The 10,326-nt window shown below is 45.3% G+C and overlaps 1 protein-coding gene across 2 annotated transcripts in view; it reads left to right on the top strand.

The window, feature by feature from the left end:
- Window positions 1-421: 421 nt before the first annotated feature.
- The window catches only part of FRG1 (FSHD region gene 1), a 10,462-nt gene continuing 557 nt past the window's right edge, over window positions 422-10,326 (top strand). Inside the window, exons 1-8 of one of the 2 annotated variants that reach the window (XM_053404439.1) lie at window positions 422-547; window positions 1,473-1,540; window positions 3,425-3,547; window positions 4,169-4,223; window positions 5,296-5,410; window positions 5,891-5,995; window positions 8,263-8,354; window positions 9,483-9,666. In XM_053404439.1, the coding sequence (XP_053260414.1) occupies window positions 486-547; window positions 1,473-1,540; window positions 3,425-3,547; window positions 4,169-4,223; window positions 5,296-5,410; window positions 5,891-5,995; window positions 8,263-8,354; window positions 9,483-9,651 (789 nt within the window). In that variant the 5' untranslated portion in view covers window positions 422-485 and the 3' untranslated portion in view covers window positions 9,652-9,666. Of the gene's footprint in view, window positions 548-1,472; window positions 1,541-3,424; window positions 3,548-4,168; window positions 4,224-5,295; window positions 5,411-5,890; window positions 5,996-8,262; window positions 8,355-9,482; window positions 9,667-10,326 lie in introns of those variants that run through there. The other variant, XM_053404440.1, reaches the window with a different exon arrangement.

The following is a 10,326-nucleotide window of genomic DNA, read 5'->3' as shown; positions in this document are numbered from 1 at the left end:
ATATGTTGGAAGCTGCCCAGAGTGGCTGGGACAACCTAGTAAGATGTGTGGGATATAAATAGTAAAATAATCATTGTGGAATGGGACGTCCCTATTTTCATGGGAGAGATGTTGGCGGGTATGTCATTTGTAAGCCGCTTTGTGGTTCCTAAGAAATACATGATCAAAACCCCAAGAGCCCCACCGCCCCACTGTGGCTTTGACTCAACTCCGGCGCTTGCCGGCTTCCCCTTCTCCCTCTGGCCCAGGAGGGCGAGTGAGGCGGCGGCAGGAAGAGAAGCCCGAGCCCGGGGTTGCCCTCTCGCCCTCCGCCTGCTTCCCTCGCTGCCTTGCTGGCAAACGAGCCAGCAGCTCTCAAAGGTCCCTAGTGCCTCCGAAGGAGAAAAGCGCGGAGTGTCCCTCAAGGGCCGCCATACGGCAGTGGGAAGTAAGACCGAGAAGGGGAGGAGCTTGTGCCTCCGCGGCTTCCGTAGAAGCGGCCAAACATGGCGGAGTATTCTTCTGTCAGAAGAACCAAGCTGGTTCTGAAGGGGACGAAATCGAAAAGGTGAGGCTCTTCCTCCGGGTCGGGTTTCCCCAGGTGCTGGGAAGAGGAGGTGGGATCCTGCCGTCTTCCTTCGAGTCCGAGCCTCGGTTGCCGGGTCCGAAAATCACCACCGTCGGGGTGAAATGCCTCTGAGCGTGTGCCTTCTCTATGCGTAGCGGAGAGGGGAAGGCGCTCTACACACGCTCAGAGGCATTTCATCACGACGATGGTGATTTCGGGCGGGCGCAGTTTCTGCGTCAGGAAATAACGATTTCCTCGAGGGAGCTTTGAACCCCGGCGTCTCTTCCTTGCGGAAAAACCGTGTCGTGCTTTTTAAGGGCGAAAGGGGAGCCCTGCTGGAAGCGCCCGGTCGAGGCTAAGGGGGATTGTGCGCTTCCCCCCTTCTGTTCTGCCTCTTTCTATATGCAGAAACTCCGCTTTGCGACTCAGGAGTTCGGGGTTTTATGTAAGTAGCCTGTCTCCTGATTAAGGCGAAAGATCGCAGTTGCACATTGTTATTATTTATTGAATTTATATATATAAATTTATTATTTATTATTATATACCGCTCTATACCTGGGGGTCTCAGGGCGGTTCACAGAATAAAATCAAGATATAAAACCACAAAATATATAATAAAAATAAAAACAACAACCCAGTATTCCCACACACACACACTTCTCCCAGACTCTTTTCTCTGTTGGGCTGAGGAGGTCCTAGCACTGATGCCATCTGCAGCCCTGGAGTAAAACATGTGCCTTGTCTGAATCAAAATAGTCGTTCACGTTCACTTGCAGCCTTTGTGATAAATTGGGCTTCTCTGGTATGCACATCTTTCCCTACATGAAACATGTTTGTTTCTCTTGGTAGTATCTGTTCGGTGATTGTGTATCATACACAAAGCATGCAATTGATTCCCCCCCCCCCCCTTTGTGTCATTTTGCAGTAAGAAGAAAAACAAAGATAAAAAACGGAAAAGAGATGAAGATGCTGAGGATAAACTTGATATTGTTGGTAAGCTCATTTTTCCACGAAGGGGCATGAAGGAGAACACTGGTAGTCCTTTGCTTCTCCCTAGTTGTTTTCCTGTTGCCCTGAGCTGAGCCATGGCTCAGCTTAGCGCAGTGGTTTTCAACCAGTGTGCTGTGGCACCCTCGGGTGCCTTAAATGATGGTCAGGGATGCCGTGGGCAACACTGGTCTATGTCCCTCTTTCCTTCCCTCCCTCCTCTGATGCCCTCATATGCCACTGCCTCCCAATGGCTTGCACAGCTGTTTGTTGCAGCAGCCCTGACTACAAGCTCCCCAGACAAATGGTGCCTCTGGGGCTGGCCAGGGGGTGCTGGTTGCCAGGAGCTGAGGCAGCTCAGAGACCAGGAATGGCTGTGGCAGCTGCCCAGAAGACTCCCAAGAGAGTGGAGAGGAGAGGAGGCTGAGGGAACATTCCACAAGCGAGGGTGTTTGAAAAAGAGTGAGAGGCTGCCAGCTCTGCAGGCAAGGGTTGACGTAACTGGGCTACTGAGCTCCACAGGGGTGCCGCAGAAATAATGTCAAGGGAGCTGTGTACTCAAAAAGGTTGAGAACCTCTGGTTTAGTGTGTCGTCTGAACCCAGTCTTGTAGCTTAACCCTTCCAAAGAACCTGTGATCTGTAAAGGATGAGACAAACCTTTGCTACAGCTTGTGGTTTGCTTAGAAAGAGGTAAACCGCAAGTTCAGATGACACACTAAGCCAAACCACAATTTAGCTCAGCATAGCAGTAAAATGACTGGAGGAGGAGCAAAGCAGCTGTGACCTCCTCTTTGGAAGCCCAAACATTTGTACTAAGCCATGGGTTAGCTTAGCTTTACATGTAAGCCAAGCCTTAGTTGGCTATCAGACTGAGAATTTTGCTTTTAAAAAGCAGCATACTTTATTGTGTATTAATTATTTTTGTATGCCCCCCTTCCACCAATAGGTCCATGGTGTCATACATAGTTCTTTTATTCTCACAGCAACATTGTAAGGAAGGTTGGCTGAGAGATAGTGACTGGCCCAAAGTTCATAGTAGGCTTCATGGCTGAGTGGGGATTTGAACGTGGGTCTCTCCAATCCTGGTGAAAGTCTCTAGCCACTGCATCATGCTTTCATTCTGACTCTCAGTTGTTCCCTTATAAAAATCAAAAGACATGGACTATTCATTACAAGATATCCTCTAAGCAGCCTCTGATCTTCAGAGGAGCGTGAAGGAAGTAGATGGAAGCATCCAGAATGTCATATTTGTATTTACAGTCATACCTCGAGTTAAAGATGCTTCGGGTTAAATCTGTTCAGGTTGCGTCCCACAGCGACCCAGAAGTACCAGAAAGGGTTACTTCCGGGTTTCACCGCTCGCGCATGTGCAGACACTCAAAATGATGTCATGCACAGAAGCGGTGAATCGCGACCCGCACATGCACAGACACGAGTTGCGTTCTGTTCATGTTGCGAACGGGGCTCCGGAATTGATCCCGTTTGCAACCAGAGGTACCACTGTATTTAAATTGCCATATCTGTAGTGTATTGAACATTCCTAGTGAGATTTTGGTGTCCAAACTATGAGTGCTTGCATTATGATCAAATAAGGAGCCCTGCAGCTTTCTTGTATGCCTGGCCAGAAGCATTCGTTCTTAGTAGCTTTCAAGACTGCAGAATTTGTTTCTTCCCAAACCAAAGATTATAAAAAGATCTTTTCAGCTATTTAATTGTTTCTTGTCACTAACAGTTTTTAAGTTTATTAAGTAAACTGTCATTGTGGATTATGCTTGGTTAAGATGGAAAAGTTGCTTTGTTGCTTGGTCTCTTCAAAACATTCCCAGCAAGCAATTGTGAAGAAAACAACAAATGTGTTCTTGTTTCTTTTTCGTTTCCTCTCTTATTAGAAGGGTGGTGGACTGTATCAAATTTTGGTGAAATCACAGGAACCGTAGCGATAGAGATGGGTCTTGGAACCTATATCAGTGCTCTTGACAATGGCCTTTTTACCCTTGGAGCACCACATAAAGGTTGGTATGGGCAAAAGTGGAGGGAAATTTTCTCCCTCCCTATCTCCTTTTTGGCATGGGTAAGTAAGCCTCACTTATTTTGATGATTCTGTATTGCCCTGTGGCACCAACTGTACTATGACCCAGCTTTCCAAATAAGTCCAAAAGAGTTTCCAGACTCTGCACATATTTAACCTTCCCACACATATCTATGTTATTTATTTGTAGCAATGAATTTTTGGTAAATTATGCTGACCATATTATTTAGCTGTCAGTTTTTGAAAATGGACCAGTGTAGCCTTTATCCTGTACAAATTTGCATCTTGTGCTCTAGTAGCTGAGTGCAAAATGTTTATCAGAAAACCAACTTACTGCTATATAAGTGGATTGTTATTTATTTCAGTATGGAAAACAGAAGTGTGTGCATTGAGAATGGGAAAACAAAACAACTTGCAGTAGAACCATTAATATTTTTGCCCTTAAATTAGTCACATGCATTCATTTAAATGGGTCTGTTCTGAGTATGGCTAAAATTGGATACAACTCAACGTCCCCAGCGCCTTTGGTATCTTCTCTTGCATCAGCAGTTCATAACAGGATTCTCTGGCCTATGTGTGTCTAATTTCTTTTTAATACTTCCAGATGAAGGGCCATACCCTCCTGAACAATTTACTGCTGTCAAGCTTTCAGATTCAAGGTAGTTACTCCCCTTGGCTTTATATTAACCATTAAGTTAACCAGGCTTTCTTAGGTTACTGGACACAAGAGTGTTTGAAACTGCCTTTCCTTAGATTTACTTTCTAATCCTAGCTTAGAAACAGTGTTTTGCCCCTTTGATAAACTAGATGTGAGACCTAAATAAAGGAATGTGGTAGAGTACATCTTGTGCATGTCCATGGACACATGGATTAAAAATTTCTGACTCAGAGTTGGGTCGTGACACCCCTGCAGTTGCTAAAGCATGCATTTATGATCTATAGATTATTAGGCAGAATTGTTCTCTACAGAGGAAAATAAAGTTGTTCCAAGGTTACTCTAATTCTCTAACTTTCCTAAAGTAAGCTTATTTGCATTATTTGTTCTTATTGTATAATGTGTTATACATTTGATGTTAGCCGCTCTGAGCCCGGCTTCGGCTGGGGAGGGCGGGATATAAATAAAATTTATTATTATTATTATTATTGGTAATTTTTTCTGTTTCTGGTAGAGTTGAGGGTGGGGACAATAGACCTATGCGGCTACCTGAAATCTTATTCAATACTCCTGGCATCTGAGATTTCAGTAAGCGCTGCTCTTATGATTACAAGCTTTCACCATCCAAGGAGGAGTGTCAAACAAAATTAATGGACTATGCTGAAATGGCAAAACTTAATGGAAGAAAAAGAAACCACGAAGAAGAAACTTTTAATAAAGAATGGGCAAAATACGTGGACTTTCTGAAAAACTATTGTAAACAATTGAATTCATTAGCAGGATTAACTCAACAAGCAGTTTGTCAAAGAAATATTAGGGATTAAATAATAATTGGACTTAATTCGAAGATGCTGCAAGCAAACTATAACGTAAGAAACCACAGAAGGGAGAGAGTCAAATGGTGTATTTTATTGGAAAGTTTGTGTAATTTGCATGATTGTTATAAAACTGAAATTTGGAAAATGAAAGTTATTAAAACAAACAAACTTTCAAAAGATCCTGGAACATAATAGCCCTTGATAATGAACTAATCAATTCCCAATGTCATAACTTGCTTATTTGTTTCTTTTTCTAAGAATTGCATTGAAATCTGGCTATGGTAAATACCTTGGCATTAACTCAGATGGGCTGGTTATTGGACGTTCTGATGCAATAGGTTCGAGGGAGCAGTGGGAGCCAGTGTTTCAAGAGGCAAGTGTCAGCAGCCATTCTTAATACATAATGTCTTAATACATAATTCAGTGGTTTTAAATTATAGCTGCTTTTATTGATATCAGATGGCAGTGATGCAACATTAACTAAGAGGCCATATCAAAATTTCAGAATTGGCTGTTTCATTCTATCATACTGAAATAGTTTTATAGCCTTGAAAATAATGTTTAGCTTGGCAAATGCAGCATTGAAATTGATCCAAAAATACCAAGTTTGAATTCTGAATTGCATTCTCAAATGTCAATGTTATAATCGTCATAAAATGACAAGAGGGCTAATTATGAGTTTTTAAATCAACATGCAGAATGAGTTTAAGTTTTAAATTGAAATGAACAGGTTTTGAATGAAGTGGATTGTTTCAGCGCTATTGAAGTAATATTGAATATAATTGTGAGACGTTCTTGTAGGAACATAATAATAGTCTTCCTAATTTGTCTTGATTTTATTTTTTCCCTTCAGGGGAAAATGGCGCTGTTAGCAGCAAACAGCTGCTTTATCAGCTGTAATGAAGAAGGCGATATTGTAGCCAAAAGTAAAACTGCAGATAACGAGGAAATGATTAAGGTAATTCAAATGGCCTGTATGTGCAGTTCTTATATTTGTCTGTGTGACTGTTTAAAGGAAAAATGCAGAAACGGGCGGAACATTTCATTGTGGAACTTCTTCAGTGGCTGTCACAGGCAAAATAATTGTTTAACCCAAGCGTATGTTGCCTGGTCAGATGACTTAGAGCATCCATTTTAACTGGAATTCATCTCTGTTCTGAACTTTCTCTCTCTTTTTTTACTGGAAGGGAGGAGTCTCACTGATTTTAGCTGAAAGAGCTCGTGGGGAGTCAAACTGGGTTTTAGACTGCTTTGCTTCAGAAGGTAGATTGGGCTTCAATTTGCATAGCAGAGTGCTCTACCCTGCCCAGGGGAAACTAGACATGTGCTCTAAGCCAGCTGCATTCTTACACAGTATACTCCATTTCTTCCTGCTCCCCCAGTAGTCCTTGCAGTATGCATGCCCTGTCTCCCCATATTGACCCCTGTTGCTAATGTGATATATCAATATGATATTTCTTCAGTTTGTATATATGCGTAAATGCATTTGCAGAGGCATTACAAGAAGATTTTGTCAGAGCAGCTCCTTTGCATCCTGGTGTGTGACTGTTGCATTCAGTGTCCAGTGAAACTGAAAAGCAAATCAGGGGAGAATAACATCAAGAGAGAGGATAGGATATTTTGGCCTTTGAACTTTTTCAGTTAAACCACGGGTGTCAAACACAAGGACCGCGGGCCGAATCCGGCCCGCCAGACCTCGTCATGTGGCCCGTGTACATTTGAATATCTACTTATATTCTAGTTCCGGACAAGCGGCTTCTCTGAAAGACAGGCAGCCCTGGGTTTTTATTCCCCTCCCTTCCTTTTGCTGCGGAGAGGAAGCGAGAACCCCGGAGCTGGGAAGAGGGCGCGTGGGTGGCTGAGTTGGAGGGTGAAGATTTGGGTTGGGCAAGAAGGATCAAGGGTCGGGAGCGAAAGTCAGGGCTCCCTCGCCACCCCCACCCCCCTCTTAGGACATCCGACCAGACCCCGCAGCGCAGGCAGCCGTGAATGGGGTGGGGGAAGGCAGGCGAGAGAGACCACCGATCCGGGCCAGCTGCGCCCAAAGAGGGTCGGCGATCCAGCTGCAGCCCGCCCGCCCCCCTCCAACGCGAAGATCAGCCACACAAGCTCGCCAGCTGAGCTCCGGGACGCGGGCCTGACCGAGTCCCTGGCGCAGCCGCCGAAGCTAGCAAATGCACGGGAGCGGCAGGGGGAGAAGAAGCCGGGCTCCGGTTAGGCTTCACCAAAAATGCTGTAGGTGTGAGGCTGCGCGGCGCGCTTTTTATACGGCACGCTGTATCCCTCCGTGGGAGCAGCGCCTTCTTTTTCCCTCTCCCTCCCGGGACTGGGGCATGTGGCAGCAGAGTGACTGCAGCAGGCAGCCCTGCCCCCTCCCCTCCCCAAACGCGCCCCGGCCCCTCCCCCGCTCCCTCCCAGCCGCCAGCCCAGCTGGCAGGTGGCGAGGAGGAGGAGGAGGAGAAGGGTCGTTGGGCGCGTGCTCCATCTCCCTCCAAGGAAACGGCGGGCAGCAGCAGCCGGCACATTGGCTTCGGAGTGCCTGCCAGGGGTTGCAGCAGGTGTTGCTCACGGCTTAGGTGGCTTCCGTGTTCCTGCTTTGGTCCGGTGCTGCTCACGGCTTAGGCGGCTTCCGTGTTCCTGCTTTGGTCCGAGAGGCCGAGCTGTTCCACAGCAGGCAGGAAGAAGGGCAGGCTGTGTGTCTGCTGCTTCCCTCGGAAGCCCCGAGGTGCAGAAGCTTTGCAATAAAAACAAGAGCGAAAAGGGGCCTGGCGAGGATGCGTTTGGGGCCGAACCTACTGTTAGGCAGAGTGAAGAGGAGAGATCTTGAGGCGACTGGTTTGGGGGTGGGGGGAGGGCAAGAAATGGAAGCAAATTCTTGCCTAGTTCACTTATTGTTTCTGGAGTTTAGCTCCCAGGGAGAAGGAGAGGAACCTGTGGGAATCCACAATAGCCAGCCGTGTACATTTGAATATCTACTTGCTATTATTCTGCCTATGTTTCTGCTTTCAGAGCTACTTATTACTTACATTATTACAAAAAACAGTAATAATTGAATGCAGTTACAATAATTTATGATAATAAAGAGTGGACACATAGTCCTACAGATACAACCGGCCCTTTAAGGGTGACCAAACTGCTGATGCGGCCCCCGATGAATTTGAGTTTGACACCCCTGAGTTAAACCAACTGTAAAACAGCACTGTCTTTCCCCATGCTTCTTTTTAGATCAGGACGTGTGCTGAAAGGGAAGCCAAGCAAAAAGATGACATTCCGGAAGAAGACCAAGGAAATGTTAAGCAATGTGAAATCAATTACGTGTACGTAACAAGGGTTTCTTGGCTAAAAATAAAACAAAAGCAAGTTGTATTGGAGTGCAAATAACCCCTAGTTTCCTTGATTGAAAACCTTCAGGTTCCGATCCTTGTGTAAACATGTTAAAAGCTGAAGAAAGTTTATCATCGTGAGGATCTGGTGGGTTTTGTTCAAAGGACCAACTTTATTTCACAGGAGAAGAGATGTGCTTTTGTTTTCAGATGCAAGCCTGATACATTGCACCACTTGTCTTTCTGTTTATCCCTAGTATAATCCATAAATGGAACTTTATTACTTTTATGATTTTTTGGGATATTTGTTTTATAACAAATGCAACACCCTTTCTTCCCCCACCCACAATACCTCTTTAATTGCTTAGTGGGGCTTTTAAATGCATGGTATAGGCTTATTGGGACGCGGGTGGCACTGTGGGTTAAACCACAGAGCCTAGGACTTGCCGATCAGATCGGCAGTTCGAATCCCCACGACGGAGTGAGCTCCCGTTGCTCGGTCCTAGCTCCTGCCAACCTAGCAGTTCGAAAGCACGTCAAAGTGCAAGTAGATAAATGGGTACCACTCCGGCGGGAAGGTAAATGGCATTTCCATGTGCTGCTCTGGTACGCCAGAAGCGGCTTAGTCATGCTGGCCACATAACCCGGAAGCTGTACACCAGCTCCCTCGGCCAATAAAGTGAGATGAGCACCGCAACCCCAGAGTCTGCCACGACTGGACCTAATGGTCAGGTGTCCCTTTACCTTACTATAGGCTTATTAATGTTTGCAAGTGTGATTTGCAACAGCTTGCTGAAGGTTATCCTCACCCCTGACAGGAATGTGCCCTCCAAGATAGCACAAACTGGAACTCAAAGTAGACCAGTTCATTGCCCTACCCCACCACACCCAACAGTTTTCCAGCTGGCATTCCACATTATATGGTTCTTGGAGGCAGCTGGGCATGCTCAGTCCCCAAGGCTCTCTCCTTTACTTTGTATACCTTTTAGATCCCTTGGAGTTCACTGATACCCTAAATTTTTTATTTCTCAGTGGGCTTGTTTTGGCTGCAGTCCTATCGACACTTGGCCACTGTATTTCGTACAGGCTGAAGATATTTACCTTCAGCATTTTTCTTTCCAGGAAGAAGTTTCAGAGTTTTCAAGACCGTAAACTAAAAGTAAGCCAAGAAGACAGTAAAGCTCTGAAAAAAGCTAGGAAAGAAGGCACCTTTCACGAGGCACTGTTGGACAGGTACTCTTTCTGTTGCGATGGGATGGCAGTTGTCAGACGTGATGAGCAGCTGTGCTAGCAAACACAACAAACATGCAAACACAGTATTATAAGAGCTGTTTTACAAAAATGCCCTGTACGCCAAAAATGAGCTTATCAGGAAGTATGGCTTGCTCTCTCTGTGCCGTGCTACTTTTCTGCATGAGTTGTTCCTAATTTCCTATAGGGGAGTGTTCATGTGTGCAGCTGCTGCTACTTCCACTGTGAAGCAATGCAACAGTTCAACCATTTAACGGGATGCTTGTGTAGACAAGGGCTCAGCTGAATGTAAAGCGTTGATATTGGATGGTGGCCTCCAGTGATGGTAAAGCTCTGGATTGTTTTGAGCTCTGGCTGCTTCACATGTTCACATCCATCCATTGATGTTGCAGTTGTCAGATGGTGGGCGTGTGGATATGAACTTGTCCTTAGTCTGCCGTATTCTACAAAATGTAATAATGTATACTGGCAGATTTCATGCAGCTATACTTACGTGCAGCTGCTTCCGCAATTGTCACTTACTCAATGCTCTTCCAAGAGGGATTTTTAAAAACATTTTGTTGAGTGCCATTGAGCATTACAACCCACGGCCGATTGCCTTCTTAAAAGTAAACTCTTATCACGAGTGGTGCCTGTGTATGATGAACTTCAATACTGAAATGTACATACTTATCGCTGTTTTTAGTCTTTGTCCATATTCGATGCGATCTCGATA

The sequence above is a fragment of the Podarcis raffonei genome, chromosome 9 (assembly GCF_027172205.1).
Source record: "Podarcis raffonei isolate rPodRaf1 chromosome 9, rPodRaf1.pri, whole genome shotgun sequence".
Lineage (NCBI taxonomy): Eukaryota > Metazoa > Chordata > Lepidosauria > Squamata > Lacertidae > Podarcis > Podarcis raffonei.
The sequence above is the reverse complement of the archived record's forward strand: the minus strand, read 5'-3'. Positions and strand labels throughout refer to the sequence as shown.